General features: G+C 49.6%; 2 protein-coding genes across 2 annotated transcripts; both read left to right on the forward strand.

Moving 5' to 3' along the window:
• Positions 1 to 652: 652 nt before the first annotated feature.
• LOC129063770 (histone H1.4) lies at positions 653 to 1,405 on the forward strand. Its single transcript, XM_054564834.1, has one exon. It carries the CDS (start codon positions 709 to 711, stop codon positions 1,363 to 1,365), a length of 657 nt encoding a protein of 218 aa, XP_054420809.1. The 5' UTR covers positions 653 to 708; the 3' UTR covers positions 1,366 to 1,405.
• A 911-nt stretch (positions 1,406 to 2,316) lies between these two features.
• On the forward strand, positions 2,317 to 2,698 carry LOC129063796 (histone H2B type 1-M). Its single transcript, XM_054564863.1, has one exon. The coding sequence runs from the start codon at positions 2,317 to 2,319 to the stop codon at positions 2,695 to 2,697; it is 381 nt and encodes a 126-aa protein (XP_054420838.1). The 3' UTR covers position 2,698.
• Positions 2,699 to 20,887: the final 18,189 nt, after the last annotated feature.

A 20,887-nucleotide genomic window follows, 5' to 3' on the forward strand; every position in this document is an offset into this window, starting at 1 on the left:
CAGGGAATTCCTGAAAACCTGGGTGCCCCAGACAAAAATAAAACCATGGCTGCATAGACTGATGTCCCGGGGCTCCAAAATGTTACCCCTAATAGGCATTAATTTGTTTGGCATTAAAGTAATCCAGTTTGATGAACTCAAATGCCCTCGGCTCAATAGGCAGGACTCTCCGAGGAGCCTGTGTTACTTCCCTCACTTAAGCGCAGATTTGTAATAAAAATCTTCATTCCAGGGGCATGGTTTTTGGACATATAAGAAGCTAACCACTTGGAGAATCGTATTTGAGAGGTCAGGAAACTCCACAGTTAAAGATCGGTTTATAATTTACGAAGAAAATAGAAAGTTTTGTTTCTCAGAGTTGAAATCTGACAAGCACGGCGGGAAATATTGCTAGTTTTTGGCATAAAGTTTCGTGCTTTCCTCCTAATTTGAGACCTGGATGAAGCCTGAGACTTCGGGGATCCGTTTCTGCGAAAAACCGGGCAATTCGGTGGAGGGAATTTTGATATTTTTGGCATTTTTCGAGGTGTAACAAACACAACTCGGGATCCGAGAGGACACTCTGCGGCTGCCAGCGAGGCGGGCTGGACAGCGCACCAATCACGGCGCAGCTCCGCCCTATATAAGCGCGCGGGCGCAGCGGCGCGGCCGAGTCCCGGCCAGTGTCTCGCTTCCGGCTCGAGTTCTCTTCCCACGCCCGCCCGCAGCATGTCCGAGACCGCGCCTGCAGCGCCTGCAGCCCCGGCCCCCGCCGAGAAGGCACCGGTGAAGAAGAAGGCCCGTAAGGCCGCCGGTGGCGCCAAGCGCAAGGCTTCCGGGCCGCCGGTGTCCGAGCTCATCACCAAGGCCGTGGCCGCCTCCAAGGAGCGCAGCGGCGTGTCGTTGGCTGCGCTCAAGAAGGCGCTGGCGGCCGCGGGCTACGACGTGGACAAGAACAACAGCCGCATCAAGCTGGGCCTCAAGAGCCTGGTGAGCAAGGGCACCCTGGTGCAGACCAAGGGCACCGGCGCCTCGGGCTCGTTCAAGCTCAACAAGAAGGCGGCGTCCGGCGAGGCCAAGCCCAAGGCCAAGAAGGCGGGCGCGGCCAAGCCCAAGAAGTCTGCCGGGGCCGCCAAGAAGCCCAAGAAGGCGGCGGGGTCAGCCACCCCTAAGAAGAGCGCCAAGAAGACCCCGAAGAAGGCGAAGAAGCCGGCGGCAGCTGCTGGACCAAAAAAGGCTAAGAGCCCGAAAAAAGCGAAAGCAGCCAAGCCCAAGAAGGCGCCCAAGAGTCCCGCGAAGGCCAAAGCGGTGAAACCCAAGGCGGCTAAACCAAAGGCCGCTAAGCCCAAGGCAGCCAAGCCAAAGAAGGCGGCCAAGAAGAAGTAGAAGTTCCTTTGGCCAACTGTTAAAAATTCAACACAACCCAAAGGCTCTTTTCAGAGCCACCCACCCATCTCAAAAAAGAGCTGTTGCACTTCCTATATGGGCGTGACGAAAACAGACGCAGCGGGTAGGGGCGGGCCTCTGGGGAAGTGGGGTTACTTCCCCCTTCGGAACGCCTCGGGAGGGGCTTCCTCAAGCGCCCGGAAGTGTGTAAGGGAGGGGTTGGAGGCACGGCCGGTTCGCTCGTAGCTTTGTAGGGCCTGTTGCCACGGCACCTGTAAGTGCGTTGCTAGGAATCAGCTCCTCATCCAAGCGATACGTGCACCTACATAAATACGGGGAAAGCAGCTCAGTTCTAACCCCTATAGCAGTTGTCTCGAGTGCCCAATTATTTCACACATTGACTCAGACCGAGAAAATGATGCGAGGCTGCAGAGTACCGAACAGCGCGTTCCCGACTTCCTGCTGGATTTGGTTAGTTGCTGCGGGAGCGCGATGATTCGCTTATCAGCCATCGTCTATCAGTTTAGGCATCCACGATATAAGCCCGCCCACTAGGTGTCCGCTGGTGCGGGCCCCAGGCTCGATGCGTGCAGGTATCCCAGCGCGCAGGGATTGCGTTTCCCCACAATCCTACAGGAAGTGTATTGTCAGAAAGTCGCGAACGCTTTCTGAACTACACAGCACAGTGCTTGAAGAGGCCTCTACAGTAGCTCCGCGTCGCGTATCTAGGCCCTGTGATTGGGCCAAGCAAAAGAATGAAAGAGCCAATGAAACGGTACGTGGAAAAGTTATTTCCATTCTCATTTGTGATGACACATTAAGATTAATCCAATCAGGAGCGAATTCTTACTAACCTTATTTGAATACCGCATTTATAAATAATCATGGCGCAGCGGGTGGATGATTATTTTCCTAGGTGTTAGTGCTGGTGGTGTAGCGTTTAATGTTACAATGCCTGAGCCCACCAAGTCCGCGCCCGCCCCGAAAAAGGGCTCCAAGAAGGCCGTGACCAAGGCGCAGAAGAAGGACGGCAAGAAGCGCAAGCGCAGCCGCAAGGAGAGCTACTCGGTGTACGTGTACAAGGTGCTGAAGCAGGTGCACCCGGACACGGGTATCTCGTCCAAGGCCATGGGCATCATGAACTCGTTCGTCAACGACATCTTCGAGCGCATCGCGGGCGAGGCGTCGCGCCTGGCGCACTACAACAAGCGCTCGACCATCACGTCGCGGGAGATCCAGACGGCCGTGCGCCTGCTGCTGCCCGGCGAGCTGGCCAAGCACGCCGTGTCCGAGGGCACCAAGGCCGTCACCAAGTACACCAGCTCCAAGTAGACTCGCAAGGAAGCCGCTTGAACTCCTGAACCCCAAAGGCTCTTTTCAGAGCCACGCATTCTTTTAGCAAATGAGCTGTAACCCTTTCAATTCTCAGGTTTCTCATACTGAATTTAAAGCTACAGTAGCATTCTGTCCTATGGAAGCAGTTTAGGGACTGCTTGGAAATTACCCAACAATAATGGCTTCCACAAATGGCATGCTTTTGACAAGTCCAGTTCTGTGCGACTATTACACATACAGTGCCACACAAATTTATAGTGCCACATACATAAGTGTATATCCCACAAGTATAATTCGATCTGAAAATGCACGTTGAATTGTACAACTCTGACTTGCGTGTGCAGTTCTCCAAGTTGATCCTGTACTTGGTGATAGTTTACCGAGAGTATAGGACATCTTGTGACAACTTTGTTCTCTTAAGAGTTTTCTGTGTGTTTGTATAGATTAGTGTTGCTGAAAAAAGGTCTGACAACAATGAGTTTTCACGAAATACCCAGAGGTGTTTCTGGTTTGCTTGCTCTGTAGTTGGTCCAATTTGTGCTTGAGGTTCTGACCAGCGAGGCGGGGGCTGGGAGCCCGCGCTGTATCTGGAAGAAGAGGAGGAGAGGAGATGGAGCTCGACTGTGAGAGGCCTGCAGAGGACCCCTGTGGGCCACAGGGCCTGAGGGCCCTGCCACCTAGACCTGTCTGGGGAGCTTATTGACTCTCTAAAGCAGCGTTGCTATTATCGTCGGGAAGAGAAATCATAGAATGGGAGAGTGGCCACAATAGCTCTTATGACCTAGTTTCCAATGTCACACACTGTCACTTCTAACACTTTCTACTCATGAGAAGCAAGTCACTTAAGTTTGTCACATATTCAAAATGGGAATTAAGGTGCCACCATTCAAGGTACGGATAGTACAGTATGCGTGAGCATATTTTAAAACCACAACCACATCATCTTTTTTTATGCTTTAAATATTTGAATGTAAAAATTATTTGTGCTTTAAAGGTTAGATAGAAACCAGCTGGAAAATCACCTGGACCTATCACCTTTTGGTAGATTTTTAAGAATCCCAACAACTTAAAGTGCAATTGACCATTATCCACAAAGACAAAAGCCCATAAAACTCCCACGTGCTGCCCTGGTGGACTTCCCCCTGAGAATGTGAAGGACAAGACAGCTGCCCCTGCAGTTAAACTAAACCAGCACATATCAGGTACTATAAAAAGGTGTTGAGAACACTGAATTCCTTCATCTGGGGACTCCTGAATTGCGCTGTGGTAAACAAGTCTCCGGTGCATGATTGTTGTTGGAATGTCCAACAAACTAAAAAGGCTTGGCCTTTTTAAAGAAAACCAATTTAAAGAGAGAATAAATATCATAAAATTTTTAACTCCCCCAATATACTGTGGCATATGAAAATATAAAATATTTAATAATATGAAAAAATAACAAATTAATAAAAATTTAAAGTTGAACAAGTTAAAATTAATTTAATATATATTTTTTAATGTAGAATTTAAGATCGAGGAACCACTCTCTTTGGGGCAAGCCTATGCCTTTCCCCACCCCCCTCTTTGCCAGGTACGTTTTCTTTGCCTTTCTTTAGTTCCAAGGGCCCTTCTTTTGCGTCTGTAACTTTCTGGGACGGGGACGGGGCGGGGGGGACTTTTGTTTCATGCTACACACACCAAAAAAAAAAAAAAAGGATTGAGTAATACTTTTTTAAAAACTACAATGTTTAACGTGTAAATTAACAGATTAAGAACTAGCAGAGGGAGATATAAGGAAGAGAAACTGAATAGATTTTAGTCCTGAAGGCTTACAAGGGGATTGTTTGCATGTGTTAAAATTCTCTAGTGATCAAGGAAGCTTACAGCCTATTGCTTTAATCATTTTATCTTTCCTTAAGAGCTAAACAAGTGGAAGAAATAAGAAGAAGGGAAAGGAGAAGGAAAAAGTGCTAATCACTCTTTAAAAATCTGCAGGCAGGTAAATAGAGTCGAGCCGTTTACTTGAGATCTACCAAGCTCATTAAGTTTAGGTAGAAATATTTATTGAAATTTTGTGTAATAAAGAAAACATGGCAATAGTACCATCATTGTGACATAGTGCAAAGTTAAGGAACAGTCTGTAAGATTGCCCTCACATGTGACACCAGCTGCAAAATTCAGAGGTCTCCAAAACCACCCTCATATTTAATAATTCACTAAAAGGACTCGCAGAACTCTCTGAAAAGCACTACATGCAAGGTTAGGTTTTCTTACATCGAAGGTACGTGGGTTAAAATCAGACAAAGGAATCAGCACAAGGAGCCGAGTCTAGCAGGGTTTGGAACTCCGAGCTTGTAGGAAGGAGTCTTTCCCCGGGGTAGTCATGGAGCGTGTTAGCACCTGGCAGCCATGATGCTGGATGTTAACAGACATTGCCAACTGGGGAAACCCACACGCCTTGGTGTCCAGACTTTTATAGAGGCTTTATTATATAAACATGACTGACTTCCCACACAGCTGATCCTGAGTATCCAGTCTCTGGAGACAGGGACTAGTTATAGTCCAAAGCCCCGATGTCTTGCAGCATGACGTAACTAATTAATTTAAGTGTACATTTTTCTATAACAACAGGGTTAGAAGCCAAGCTGAGCTGTGCCTTTCTGGGACCACTTCCCTCATGTAAACAACAGGAATTTTAATAGTACAGTTCTTCTTAGAGGTATTTTAAGGATTGAGATAATTCATGCAAAGCTCTTAAACACAGTTATGGACGTGTAGTAAGGACTTAGCAATTGGTAGTGATTATATTTCCTTAATCTGTGATTTAAAATGTAAATCAGAATTGCCAAGTCTCTTCAGGTCAAAAACTAAGGGGAGAGCATATGAACTTTTGATTTGTTTGAATTGCATCCTGAGGGGGTTAGCTGTTTGGATTTGGAGCAAACAGCCTCTTTTTTCAGAAACATCTGTTCAGTCAGTATGAATTGAGCCATTATCTGTTTATGTTAATAAGGACTGAAATGTAGGTGAGTCTGCAGAAATACTTCATAGCACGTTATGCAAGCAAATGTAAAAAAAGACCCTCTTCATTGTATAACAAATATTAATGCAGGAGGCAAAATGGCACCTAACAAAGAAACACCTTTTATTTTCTCAATTAGGGGAGAGGTGAATGCCGAGAATGCAAACAATAACTTAAAAGTGTGAATCATCCCATAGAAGTTATAAGATGTGAAAACTCTGATCTACCTGAGAATATTTCGTGTTTATCCCACAGAAATCCTACCCATCCTGGTGCAGTGCACACTGATTTATCAAACTATCATTACCTGAGTGGAGGAGCCCAAACAAGGTGCTCTAGATTTCTCACTTTATTGTTTGAATTATAAAAGCAGAACTTACGTCTGCTACAAGCCTACGTACTGGTAATTCATTATTTCCCAAGGACTACCTTTGTTTAGGGAGGCCTGAATGGGGGATGGCAAAAAAAATCTATAAATGAGATTTTAGGTTTAATAAAATTTGTGGAGAACTGGAATTCTGTATTTTGTAATTCAAGTCTTTCTCCTAACATATCCCTTTTCTAAACATAGTTTATTTTTCACTTATCTTCTGGTAGCAAGGTCTGAGTGAGTAAGACCTAAGACCTAAGCATTGTGTCTTTGATGACGTTCTGGAAGGGAAACAGATTTGTTTAGTTAAGCCGGTATTAGAGAGATCATCTGCGACTTCTGAACCCAGAGACACGCAGCGCTTCGGAGCAGTCTCAAACCTGAGTATGCACCCAAATCAGGAACTCCTGGGCCCCACCCAAATCAGGAGCTTCTGGATCACTAGATCGGAGGTAGCAGCCGATCATTCGCATTTTGTGTTACCCAGGCGGTGCCAATGTAGCTGTGCCGGGGATGACACTTGGGGAAAGAACTGTGCTTCGCTGAGACACTGATATCAAAGAGCCACGCAAACCCGAAAAATCACTGAGGTTTAAGCCGGAAGAGAGAAGTCCTAAAAATTGCCAGAGGCCACCCCCTGCCCCCAAGGGGGGCGTGCAGGGGCGCAAGGGAAACCGCGCCACGCCCCGCTACCACCGACTCCCCGCTTCCCAAAACCCCCCGCTCAGGCTTCCCATCAACCACGCCCCGCCTCCGCCGTCTCCCCCATAACCACGCCCCCGATTCCGTCCCCCGCGCCCCGCCTCCGCCGTCTCCCCCATAACCACGCCCCCGACTCCGTCCCCCGCGCCCCGCTTCCTCTGTCTCCCTCATAACTACGTTCCGCCCCCTCTCTCCGTGGCCACGCCCATCCGCGCCGACCTCCTCGCTGGGCCGCGTCGCGGGCCCTCAACGTCCCCGCGGCGGCGCACACTACGCATGCTCGCCGTGTTAGGCGCTGCGGCCCCCTCCCCGAGGGGCGCTCGTGCGCACCGCCGCCTGTCCCCTGCCCCTTGCTGGTCCGCAGACCGCAAGGGTCCGGTCTCCCCCTTCGGGCTGCCACGGGTCACCCTGGCAGTGCGAGCAGTCGCCGGGCTTTCTCAGGTAAAAGCAGCAGACCGAGCAGTTTGGAGACCGAGAAGCCGGGCACCGCGCTCCGCCGTCTGTTTGCTCCTTTGCCGGCTGTTTCCGAGCTGAAGGCTGACACCCTCCGCCCCTCCCGAGCCGCCAGGGTCCTCACGGCCGCCACACGCGCGGGGCAGTCAGTGTGGGGATGGAGGGTGTGCGTGCAGGGACGTGTGGGTTATTTCCTATGCGAATAGGTCTTTTTTTCAGGCCCACGGCCCACAGTGCCTTTAGAGGCTCACAAAGATATTTTAATTTCTAAAATAATAAGGAAAATAAACTTTGAGGGCGACGAAAGTGTAATGTTAACGTATTAATCTTCATATCATTTTCGTAGGCTTATTTTTGTTAGTTATTTTAATGGAGGAAGCGGCCCAGGAAGGCTAAAGCCCCTAAGGCCCACGGAGGACAGCGCAGACGTGAATGCGGGCAGCCCTGGAGCCTCGCCCGAGCCGGGGGGGCGGGGGGTGCCCCGGCCCGCAGAGCGCCCCCGGCCGCGGCGGGTGGCGGAGAAGTCGTTCGGGACGCTCGGTCTGCCAGGAAAAGGGGGTGGCGACTCCCTGCAGTGGAGAATGCCCGGAGGCCTTCCCTTGAAGTGGCTTTTACTGAGAACGCCGTGCACAGGGGTACACAGCCTATCAATTTACTTCAGAGGGCAGCAGATAATAAATTGTCTTAAATCAGGGTATGCCAGACAAGCTGGCACCAGATGCTCGTTAAGCCACAGTTTTCGGGGCTCAGGAATTCTCTCCTTGTTTTGAACCGAAACACCTGGTGTTTTCCTTATCGGGGCAGTGGAAGCTTCAGTAAATACAATGTCTTCTTTCGCGGGGCTGCAGTTCCAATACCTCACACCGTGGTCCCCAGCTCTTCCCCGTTGTTTGTATTTCATTTTTAAAGGAAAAACAAAACAAAACAAAACACTTCACAGACAGCCAAATTTCCAGTACTTTGCAAATGTTACCTGGTAATTCTCATAACACATCTGTGAACTACTGTTATCCCAACTTTGCCCACGGATTTACTGAATCACCCAAAGCCTTAAATGTGTCCAGTGTCCCACAGTTAAGAAATGGCAGAGGGGAATCTGACTCACGCAGTTTAGCTCCGGGGTCGCTGCGCTAACCTGTTACATGAAGGGGATGATCTCTTGGTAACTCCAAGCAATAGATCCACATGCCAGCAGGTAAGATTTAGAGGGGACTTTTGCCAGGCTCATCGGAGCCCCCGTGCCACCTAGGCCTGTAAAGGTTTGAACAAACACTAGCACAGCTTTGCACAGCTTTTCACCGCTGCATCTCAGGGTGAGCCTAGCTCTCCTTAAAGTGCCTGCCCTAAGGCAAGACCCACCTCCCTTCCTTTCTCCGCAGGAGGCAAGGGGAGACCCGGGCTATCACCCTCCCTCACCGACATGAATTTTACAATGCTTTACCACAAACGCATCAGGGTTTTCTGACATAACGTTGAATTTTTAGGTTCTTTTGGATTTTATGAACATTTTGTCACTTTGAATCATCACAAAATATAAACATTGTATACCTGTTAACTGAATCTTGTTTTATATCCTTCAGTGACATTCCCTAGTTTTATTTACATAGATCTCTTCATAGGAGACTTTTTTTCTTGGTCTTAGATCCTTAGAATCTGTTGTACTGTTGTGAATGGTGTCTGGTTTTTGTATTTCAATTCCAGATAGGTCGCTGCTACTATAGAAAGGCCATGATACTCCTAAGTCGACTGACCCTACTGAGCTCTGTGAGATCCGTTTATAGACACTCATGGATTTTTACAATGACATTTTGTTCCTGAACAGCAAGTAGGGTCCTGCCGCCCGCTGCCACCCTCTGGGCAGAATTCCAGAGGCAAAGGTTTGGCGATAAAGAAAAGGAGTCTTTACTCAGGAGCTTCACATTTTTGGAATAACAGCTTTTCACATGCGTCAGTCACATGTACAGGGAGAGCCAGAGAGACCTTCTTGTATTTTAGATCTTCTAGCCCCTAATTCCACGGGCTCTGGGGGCGTTCAGCCCCTCAGCCAGCCGCGTCCTAGACTGTTCACTGTCGTCCCAGCGAAGTCCCCCCACGGCCCCTCCGCAGGGCTCCCCAGTGATCTGATCAGCTGTCTCTGTATCACTGCCTGCCTTTAACAAGCCTGGACTTTGTATTCTTGCAAAGGCACATGGGCGACGGTCTCACTCTTCTATAGCTTCTTCCGCCTGGCCGTGGACATATTCCCACCTATCCCCTGGTCCAGGGACCGGTCACAGAACGGGGGTCTGGAGTGGAGGGAGGCCTTCACGTGACAGAGAAGGATCTGGCAAAGTCCAGGTCAGTTGGCTGTCCCTGGGAGGTGGCATGGGCAATGTCTAAAGGACAGCATTGCTGGACACGTTGGCATCCTTGTCTCACTCTAGAGGCAATAAATTCGGCAAGAGGGTTAAGGAGGCACAATGGAGGTACAATCAAAACCATAGCCACCAAATGACTAAGGTAGGGGCCAATTCTGCAATGTCCTACATTAGGAAAAGAGTGGCTTCCCTGGAGAAAGGTGTACAAGGCGTGTTACACTTGTCCAAAGCCCCTTTGCCCACTACACAAAACTCGGTGAGAGGAAGTAGAATTCTGCCCTTTTAACACCTCCAGGCCCTGTCCGTCCAAGCTATTAAGACAGAAAAGGAAAGCAGTTTTTTGTTGGGGTTTTTTTTTTTTTCCGGTTTTATTTATATTTAGAGAGAGTGGAAAGGAGGGAGAGAAACATCAATGTGCAAGATATACCTTGATTGGTTGCCTCTTGCACACCCCACTGGGGACCTGGCCCACAACCCAGCCATGTGCCGTGACTGGGGATTGCACCGGTGACCTTTAGGTTCACTGGCCGGCGCTCAATCCACTGAGCCGCACCAGCCAGGGTAGAAACTGGTTTCAAAGTGAAGTCCACAGATCGCCCAGACTCACCAACCCAGCCACTTAGTCCATCCAAACTACCGAGTCTCAGGAGGTGGCGAGGCAGGCGGGCCACTCAAGCGAGGCCTGTATTGTGTGAACAGCCGCCCAGGTAAGGTCGCAGGCATATGCCCTGTAAGGAGAGAAATGAGAACACAGATTAATTCACACGGCAACTCTCGAACCCATCTCTGAGTCCCTGAGATTTTCTCGAGAACACGTCCAGTTGCAAGGCCTCTGCTGGGTGACATCAAACAATGACAACTAGACAGATCCTTCTTGCCCATAAGCTGAACATCTCTGCTGCTGTCACCAACCCAGTTTAACTTCCAAGTGGCAACAAAACTTTGAAGGCAGCTGCACTAAACCAACGTCCGCCCCAAGCAACGCGACTTTCGTTGTAACACAATTTTTCCCTTAAGATCACCGTCACTGTCCTCAAAGGGACTGCGCTAAGTCCAGCTTTAATGTTTGCCTGTTTGTTTGCATAAACACAAGGAGAACGACAACTGACCGCGGGGCGGGGGGTGGGGGGGGGTCTGTAAGCCGGCTTTGCCGAGGTCCCCGAGGTCCCCGGGCCTTAGCGCAGCAGCCAAGCAGGGGTCTGCCTCCCTCAGGCATGATTTCCAGTCAAAGCCTTGGCCAACAAAACCGCCACTGGAAACCGGTCTTACTGGTTTTGTGCAAAGAGACTTCTCACCATCTTCAGACAGCTAAGTTGTGGAGGGATGAGTTCGGGAGACAAATACAAAATGTGAGGAGAATCTGCGCCCTTGCAGTGCCCACCAAGGTCGCATTTCATGCCTTAAGCCTCTCATTGTTTACTTTCCACTTGATGTGACATTTAACAAACTCTCAGACAGCTCATTCTCCTTCCAGAACAGAAGCAAAATGAAATCTAAAACAAAGACAGTTACAAAAGAGGGGGCAGACTGGAACCAGCCTCAGAATCTTGTCTCCTTTCCCACTGGTCCCACAGGCGACCTTTCCGAGGTCCCAAATGGCCCAAAGCCCCAGTGGTAGAGACATTCTCTCCCCGCCCCGAGCGCCCACGGGTCTCCCAGCGGAGACGTGACTTCTCCCCACCTGACCTCATGGCCAAGACATGCTCTGGCCAGGGGCCGCATTCCTCCCGCGTCACGTGGCCCCTCCGAGGCCCCACATGCAAAGGCATCCTCTCCAACCGGTTCCGCAGGTGACCTCCCTGAGGTCCCAGGGCCGGGTGGCAGAGACGGTAGATTCCCGGGGCACCTGGAACAGTGAAGTTCAAACCAGTCCCCATAAGATCGCAAAACAAGCAAAGAAACCAGGCCAGCAGAGAATAATCAGCCCCAGGAGGGAGGTTCCTTTTTCTCCAGGTTCAAAACCTCCACAACCGTTCCACGCGCCTCTGTCTGCTCCGAAGCTGCCCGAGCTCCCCTTCAGTCCTTGTTTTCCTTACACCGGGAAGGACCGCACTCAGTGTCCGGCTGCTAAAAAGTTCATGGTTTTGCAAGCACATGAATAAAGTAAAAGAAACACTGTCCCCCTGTATGGGGGGGTCACTGTCCTTTTCCAAAAGAGGAATTTCAAATCTCCCCTGGAGCACAGGTCCCTCTTCCCCTTTCAGCATCGGCTCCGGCGGCAGCAGCATCACCGTCCTCCGCAGGCGGTGCCCGCTGTACCCGCGTGCAGGGGTCCAGGGCCGGATTCCCCATCTGCCTCAGGGAAGAATGCGCGGTCCATGGCACATTGCAAGGACCAGCCACCTGCTGCTCGGGGCCTGAGCCTTCCAGGGCCCCCTCTGTCTGTGGGCGTGGTCAGTACCGATGGCACTGAGTCCCTGAGCGGGGTGTTTTCAGCTATTTACCCTCTGGTTGCGAAGTATAAACCATTTATCCTTAAGTGTCCTTGGTTCAGGGAAGACAGGACTTTGCATGTCACTAGCAGGCTGTAGGCCGCTTGGCAACAGCCTCCTTCGTGTGCCTCTCCCACCTGTCCCGGCTTGCTGGCTGGTCTCCTGTTTGCGCAGCTGACACAATGACATCAACAAATCCCAAGAATATTTTTCTAACCGCATAGCCAGAGAGGACATACTGTATGATTCCGTTTATACAAAATTCTAGAAAATTCAAACCTGGCCTGTTCTATTTTTTCTTCTTTAGTTTCGGGCACTCCCTTCCCCAGCGGCCCCTCCGTGCACCAGGTGCATCGATGGGCGCCGACCGGGCCTCTCCTGCTTCCTCCTGGGGCTGCACCACCCGGTTTCGAAGAACACCGTGGCCTGCTTTGCCTTCCCTGCTTCCCGGGCATCGCAGACTTTAAGGGCTATGCCGGCCGGCTGAGAGAGATTCACCCCCAATGCCCCCTCTAACTTCCGGAGCTCCCTGCTAATAGCTGGGTCGCGCTGCCCAATGAAAGTCACGTTGGCCATCCGCACGTTCTCTGCTGCCCCTCGGGCCGCATCAGCGGCTTCTCATAGGCCCGATGGATCCTCCCTAAAAATTCAGAAGGGTCCTCCCTTGGTCTTTGTGGAACAGCCAGTGCCCTTTTCAGGCTCTTTTCCTTGGGCACCCCCTTGTTCCAGGAAGGCCCCCCCCCCCCCCGCCCCCAGGCCCGCATTTGTGTTTCGGGGGCGGGGCTCTGTCAAGGGAGCTGCCCCTCGGGGCTGGGTTGGAGGTCCCATTGCGACTCCTGGTGGAGACGGGGCCTCTTCGGGAGCTCTATTCATGACCAGCCGTTAACAAGATGTTGAGGCAAGGCTGTACAGCTGCCCGGTTTGGATGCCGAGTGGCAAAAATGGTGGCGATAAGAGCTGCCATTCTCTGAGGATCGTCCCTGTATGAGGGCTTTCGGGCCCCCTCCCTTCTCTGTACCATCAAGAGATTCTCTGTGCCGGCGCAGCGCCGCTACGGCCGACACGAACGCACTGACAGAGCGGGTTCGCCCCATCTGTCTGACTGTTGGCGGTAAATACCGTTTCAACCGCAGGACGGCCGATCGCTCAGGGACCCTTGCACTGCTCTTCACAATCCCGGGCCTCCGTGGGCCACACGGTATTACCGCAACCGGCCAATGCCCCCTTGGGCACCGGGTAACGCAGCACGCGCCCCGCTCGGCCAAATCCCTGCCCGGGAGGCCCCTCTAGGAGGCCGCGCAGCGCTGCCCTCGTTGGCCCCGACCTACAGCCCAAACGCTACAACCAGAAGAAAGTTCAAGAAACCTGAGGGCATAGAAACAAAAGCAGCGTCCACGACTCCATTATCCCAAAGAGCCCTCGCAAACCACGGCCCCCACACCATGGCTTCCCCCGAGCAGTCCCCACCTGGCCGCGCTGCACGGCCTTTCCCAGCCCCGTTTCCTTCCACCGGCCTGGCGCGCTTAGGCTGCCAAGGCCTGCGGCGGGGGCGCGGAAAAACTCCCGGGCGCTGGGGAGCCCCGGTCCCACTCCTGGGGCCGACCGGCCACAGGCAGCGAGGGGCCCACCAGAGTCACAATTCCACAGGCAAAGGTTTGGTGATAAAGGAAAGGCGTCTTTATCCAAAAGTTACACAATTTTGGAATAACGGCTTCCCACCTGCATTAGTCACTTACGCCTATCAATGTGGGCTAAACTAGTTAACTCTTTAATTACAGCTTTAATCACTTAAGCCTCTCGGTTAAGGCGAGATCTTTAACACCTGAGTTCTAGCAGCCCCCTGTTAATTTTTAATGACCTTATTTCTGTAGGGTTAGTTTTCACACTGAAACAGCCTAAGATACAAAAGCTACCCGGTTCCGGAGGAATGACAGGCTCCTGCCCCGCAGCCGCTCCCCTCCAGAGCACCCGCTGCCAGGCCAGCCCGACCGAGGCTGCGCCCGGAGTTCCTTCTCCCACCCAAAATCCATCCAGAGTACCTCACGCTGGGAAACACGGGCAGCTGCAGCCCTGTCGCCCAGCCAACCGAGAAGGAGAGAGAGCCGGACTGAGAGCCCGCAGCCGACAGCCCGCAGCCCAGAGCGCTTTCATTGCACTTCTGGCCCATAATCCCCGGTGCGGTCCGCGTCTCGGGCAATCCTGTCCGAGGCTGTTTCACGGAGCCTGGGCAGCCTCCTCCTACGACCCTCCCCACGCCTCCCCAGCGATCTGATCACATCTCTCTGTATCAATATTATTTTCAAATAATAAAGATAACGTCTTTTTTGCCTGGCTGGGGTGGCTCGGTGGATTGCACACCGGCCTGCGAACCAAAATGGTTGCGAGTTCTATTCCAGTCAGGGCACAGGCCTGGGCTGCGGGCCCGGGCCCCTCTTGTGGGTCCCTGAGAGGCAACGGATCACAGTTCTCCCCCTGTCTTTCTCTATCCCTTTCCATCTCTCTGAAAAAGGAAGCAAGAGCAGCCCTGACCACACAGCTCAGTTGGTTAGAGCAGCGTCCGCGCCCGGCAAGGGTGGAGGTTTGATCCCCGGTTGGGGCACATGCAAGAATTGAACAATGAGGGTGTAAAAAAGTGAAACAAGTTGGTCTCGCTCTGCCTGACCTCCTTCCTTTTTCTTAAATAATTAAGAAATAAGCCTTATCACTCCTGTGGGATTAAGCACTGTTTGAAAAGTAAATAAAATCTTTAAAAAGAAAAGATAACATCTTTTCTTATTGAATCCTCCTGCTTCTGACTTGTCTTTGTCTCCTGACACCGACTGGGCTCTTGGCGCCATGTTGAATAGGAGGAATACCGCAGAAATTTGTCGTTTTTACTTTCTGGGAATCCTTTCAAAATTGATCATTAAATATTATGCTTCAAGTATCTACTCCTTATAAAGTAGCTACTCTTTCTTATTCTAGTCTATTGAAAATATAGAGGATAAAATAAAAATAAAATTTAAAAAGAAAATGTATATGATGAAAGAGAATTTTATCTTCTAGCAAATATTTTTCCAGTACTATGGTGATTACCACATAATTTTTCTCTACTAATATCTTTTACTGGAAGATTTATGATTTTAAACTTTTCTTCCCTTATTGTAATAAATTCGACATGTCTACAAGTATCTTTTTAAATAGTATTGCCTCTTGGTTTCCATTTGCTTGTTTTTTAAATAGCACTTTTTTTAATGAATGTTCATGAGACAAGACTACAATTTTCTGCCTTGTCTTTTTTTTTCTATCTAGTTTAGATAATAAAGTAATACATTTCCAAAGAAAGAAAAAGAGAGCTATTATTTTTTATTGAAACTTTGTTAAATAGGGATTATCAATTCCTTAAACTAAAAAGGTTAAAATCCAGCTATGCTTGCTATCATTTGGGTTGAAGTGTATATTAAAGATTTTTTTTAAAACTGCCTATCCCATTTTCTCATAATCATAACTTTTTTCCCTGAAAATTATCCTCTACGTTGTCTTGAAAATTATCCGTGAATGTTAAGTTTAACTTTTTGTTAGAGTTGTCCGTGGCATTCTAAACCTCTCAGTTTGGTGGCTGCTTTCCCTTCTTTTTCAAACATTTTATTTATCTTTAGAGAGAGGAAGGGTGGGAGAGAGGGAGAGAAACAGCAGTTTGTTGGCGCCCCCTACTGGTGGCGTGGCAAGCCCGGCACTCCGTCCGCGGAGCCACACCAGCCCCGCCTCCTCCCGGTCCTTTCTCTCTGTGCGTCCATCTGCAGAACTTGGGTTCCAGGTCCTAGCGTCCTCTGGGGTTTACCTTTCTCTCATTAGGCACTAGGTGGCGCTACGAGCCCGCGGCAATTTAATCAGAAAGCTTCACTGAATCTCCGTGCTCTGGTTCTGTAGTTAAAGGGTTGTGGGCAATTTCCCCTGCTCTCCCCCTGGACCCTGCTCAGGCCCTCAGGCTTTCTTAGGAATCTTTTAAAAGCAAATTTTGTCCCCTCTACTTCATGCTTTCTCAAGGGACCCTGAGGCTGGGAGTCTCCAGTCCAGTCCAAGGGCCCTCTTCCCCAGGGACAGACTTTAATTTACAAACCTCAGAATCTTGTTAATGAAATTTGCCCCAGGGAAACCGGTCTATTGTGTTTATCGCTCTGGTTTCAGTTAGCTCCCACATTTTTATTGTTCTGGGAGATTTCAGGTTTCTTTTTATTAAACGAGAATGTTTCATATTGTTCTGGGGTATTTGGTTTCTTGTTATCAGCAAGGCTTTCTGAAGTAATGTGGTTACGGGAGAAACTCCCAGAAACTCTGCTCCTCCACGGCCCCCCCCCCTCCCCGCCGCCCCGCCAATGCAGTAAAGAATGAAAGATGGGCGAGTCTATTAGCGCTCAAGCTGTGTTTCTGGGCGATCCGTTCTCACGGAAGAGAACAGGCCAACGTAAGGTGAGGGCTGAAAGGCAGAGGTTCCGGGGAAGCCGGTAAGGGCGGCCAGTGGCCGGGGTGCGAGCCCGCGTGGCCAGAGGCAGGGCCTGGTCCAGCGGTCAGAGCGCCAAGAGCGCCAGGCCCCCAGGCCCCTGTCCGGAGCACTTAGGTAAGTTGGCGGGATGGGGGAGGGTGAAGAAGTTACACATCGACTGGCAGGTAAAGGTGTGGCCAGCTTTCCCCAAGGACGGTGAGACTACCCAGAGGTATTAATGGAACTCTTCCTTTAGGCACCTTGGGCCCTTTCCGGCCTTTCAGGCCTTGGGATGAAAGTAGCTTCAAAGGCTTTCTTTCCCAGATAATGAAAAAGATACACAGCATTTCAAGGAGGGCTGAGTCCTTGGGTGGGACTTGCAGCCCTCCTCCTCCCTGCCTTTGTTTGCTAACTCTCCTTCCTAAAGCGCCTTGTTTTCACATTGGAAAAGAAAGTCCTGAGTGGGTGTCCCTTCTAGCCCTACCAACCCTTTCAGCTTTGGAATAGGTTTGGTATTAGCATTGCTATACATGCTATGCTGTCTCTTGATAAATATTGCCCAGGCATATTTTCTCCTCATTCTTATTTTTTCTTATAATTTAAGAAGCCCATGCATGATTTTCAGACTCCAATAAGGAAAGCACTTTCTAATGCACATTTGTATTACACAGGTTCTTGAGCTTTACAAATAAAAGTAAATGCAAAAAAATAAAATATTATACATATTCCAAAATCCGGACACGGCACTTTTCTGAGAAAGGCAAATGAAAACTTATGAAACTTTCATGAAACCACATTCACGTAACAAAATACTTACATAATACACTTAAGTTAATGCTTACCTTTATTTTGGAGTTCTGTTTCACGTAAATCTTACAGAATGGATTACCGCTTTTGGGTCTGGAGAGAATTTTTATGGGGATTAGTCCATCAGAGAAATCCACTTATTTAACAGCAAGGTAGTTTTATTTTTTAACGAACGAGCCTGCGGTCCAAGCGCCCTCCCGCCCGGCACCAAACGCTCACCGTCAAAACTGGACCCAGATGCTCCGCCCGGAGAGGTGACCTCCAAGATGCCTGACGTGTATTTTTATGAGTGATTGTTGTATTTCACTAATTTCATTTCAGATTAAAGTAAAACCAAGTATGTTTCATATTTTACACTTTTAATTTTTTTTTAAACATCAGCCCTGGCTGGCGTTGCTCAGTGGATTGAGTGCCGGCCTGCAACCAAAGTGTTGCTAGTTCGAGTCCCAGTCACGGCACCTGCCTGGGTTGCAAGGCCAGGTCCGCAGCTGGGGGTGTGCGAGAGGCAACCACACACTGATGTTTCTCTCCCTCTCTTTCTCCCTCCCTTCCCCTCTCTCTAAAAATAAATCATTGGCATCTTTAAAGAAAATCAAACCCAGCAATATTTAAATGGTGTATCATTGAATGTAACTGAAAATATAGACTTTTATCTGAGATTTGTGGATCCTAAAGAACAGAAACAGTTATAGGATTCCCCATCCTTCATATTCCAAAAATGGCTTACTACACAGAACCACCTTTTTCCCCAATGAATTAGGACTCAAGGATGAACTCTTCGGTTGACCTATGAAACAGATCCTCCAAATTTCCACTCTTTGACGTAAATCATTCATTGAACTGCTAGTTCCCACTGGTCAAAGGCAATACTGTGCTTACCAGCCGAACAGTACATTTTCTCAGTGCCCTCAGGGCTGTGAACTTTGACCCGCCCTCGGCCTTCCTTAAGGTCCCTCCAGGGGACTGGACGCCCTCAGGATCAAACGTTCTCTGACCCCCTATTCAATCAAAGCTCCTGGTCATCTTATTTTTCTCTACAAAGTTCTTTCCAATCTTAACCTTTCCCTAAAAAAAAATCCCTTTTGCTTAACCATTGAGAAGGCTGCAGAGCTAACGCAGCCGTCACCCGGGCGCCAGGGCCACACCCCCTCGCCCCGTCAATAACCCTGTCCCAAACTTCTCTTCTACTTTAGCGAACTGGATTTTAACTAACACAGTTCATGGACTGTTTTGTCTGCCTGGTAGCCTGTGTGTGTGTCACTAAACTCACGCGTGGAATGAACACTTCACTTTGGGTCAGTCCTCACGGCTCTTCAATGTTTACATAGAGGCCAGGTTCGCCTTCTGGAAACGCAAAATTTGGCCAAGTCACTTTTAAGATCTAACTGTCTTTTACCAATTTATGAATCAGGGAGCATTTAGCAACCAGAAGGGGCTCGGAGGGGTTGTAGTGCTTAGAGAGTTTTCAAAGGAAAAAGGACGGGGCAAGGGGGCTAAAAACAAAAGAAAACAAAGGCCTATTCTTGGGCCAGGGCATCTTTTCTCTGGGGAAAGGGGCCGGGAGGGCTTTATCCGGCAGACTGCCCGGTCTTTCTAAGGGGAATGGAGGGGCCCCGGTGACTGCCTTCCTGAGGCTTGACCGGAAAATTCCAGATTTGTTCACGATGATTCCGTTTCTGAGAGAGGTTGAAACGGTAATTGGACAGGGTGGTAAGTCCAGGTTTGGCATCTTGGGCTTTGAGCGCGTGTTATGTCATTTTGGGCCTGCGCTTATCTTTAACAATTTGTGGTTCACACACTTCAAAGATTAGTTGCTTGATCCCTTATCTCCGTTATTTAAATCCTGTAAACCCAATGGTTATACTTGAGCAAATGGTCAAGGATTACTGACTTCATGTTCTCATTTATTCTTCATATTTTTTTTTCTGAATTGGAAATGAGTCAGGCCACAAGCATCTCGTGTTGCACACAATGTGCCTTATTCCTAGAATATTTACATATATTAGAACAAATAGGAGCCGAATTCATGGGAAATTTCATGAGGATGAAATGCGAGTCAAGTTAGCGAAATTTTCTCTCAAGTGACGCATACTGAAGTAACTCCACAGCTTTGGCTCTCTATGGGTGGCTTTCAACTATACCCAGACAGGACACGTTACCACTCCCAGCCCGTACAGCTAACATAAACAAACCAAAAGAGCCAATGGCCCTGCTACAACCAATGATCCTAGACAAAGAATGGAAAAGGAGTGTTTAAAAATATGGGTGCAAAATGGAAAGGATTCCGGGTAAATGTGCCCCTTTATGCCCTCAGTTTTTTCTCGATGCAGGTGAAGATCAAAGATCCTTCAGTGCCTCCCTCCAGATGCTGCGTCCGCGCCCGGTCACCCGGTCACCCGAGGATCTCCGCAGCGACGGGGTCTGATTTGTAGGCCTGCCGTGGAGCCTTAGACTCTGCGTTCCTAACCAGTTCCTGGCTGACTTGGTGCTGGTGGTCCAAGGACCGCAATTTACTAGCCAGTCCCAAGTAGGAAATAAGCTATTAAATTAAGTGAATAGCAAGGCTCAGTAGAAATCGAGCGCATCGCTCCAGGAGGTAGGCCCGTGAAGGACAGCGGGGCGCAAGGGGCTCCCACTGAGACCAGGTGCGGGCCTCTGCGAGAAAGCGCTGGGCTGGGAAAGGGCTGGGGCGGCCGGGCCGGCCATTCCGCCGACGCGCCGCTCTGCTGGCAGCCCAGTGCTTCTGACTCACCGCAGGGGCTGAGCGAAAAGGGGCAGCCGCTGTCTTATCAGTTAGAAAGGCGAGGCAAATAGTTTACAGTTACAGAAAAACCCAGCCGCTGCTGTTTTAGGTATTTATCTTGTTTACTGTCCTGTAAAATGAAATAAAAAAAATAGTAGCATTCAATCAGGTAGGGGGTTATGATTAAATAAACAAAAAGCACATGAGCTACAATTCTGAAAACGGCTACACTGACCACCCTGGGAATAAAGGAGAAGCAATGAAGTTGAATAGGTGTTGGGGGAGGTTCCTCATCGCCGAAGTGAGAACACAACTTTCCTGTTGTCTGGACAAAGGCCAGACGCCGTCAGCTCCGCGGGGAGGCCTGCTGAGCGCCAGGCCGACGCGCACCTGCTGCCGCAGGCTCGCCGTTCGGGAAAGGGCCAAGTGCAGGGCATTTCTGCAAAAAGACAGGGCTGGCCAGGCGAGAAGCCGATTTCAGCCACAGGATTATAGTCATTAAAATAAAACTGTTAAGCACGCGGTTTTTTCACTTTCATTTTTTCTAAACCGTTGAACTAGTTAGACTGGAAAACCACGCCTGATCCACCTCTGTGGCCAGACTGGGAATGATTTGATACTTTCCGCAGCCAGGAAGGGGAGCCATGTTGACCCACAAATCCCTCCCCCTCCATCCAGCTTCCGTAGCGACGATAGTTCTGCTTTCTCACTGAGCTTTCACTCCCTGCCCTTTATTTTCACTGCGCTGCGTCTACAGTGAGAAACAGTGCCCGCGGATTCGTCTGGATGACAGATGATCACCTACTTGTTTCCAGTTCTTTCTCCGCCCTCCCCGGTGCCGCATCTACATTCAAACGGAC

The sequence above is a fragment of the Pteronotus mesoamericanus genome, unplaced genomic scaffold (assembly GCF_021234165.1).
Source record: "Pteronotus mesoamericanus isolate MK-2021 breed Mesoamerican mustached bat unplaced genomic scaffold, CSHL_Meso_final scaffold_99, whole genome shotgun sequence".
In the NCBI taxonomy this organism is placed as follows: Eukaryota; Metazoa; Chordata; class Mammalia; order Chiroptera; family Mormoopidae; genus Pteronotus; species Pteronotus mesoamericanus.

Coding starts and splice junctions, on each gene's coding strand:
- LOC129063796 (XM_054564863.1), top strand. CDS start 2,317: ATGCCTGAGCCCACCAAGTCCGCGCCCGCCCCGAAAAAGGGCTCCAAG.
- LOC129063770 (XM_054564834.1), top strand. CDS start 709: ATGTCCGAGACCGCGCCTGCAGCGCCTGCAGCCCCGGCCCCCGCCGAG.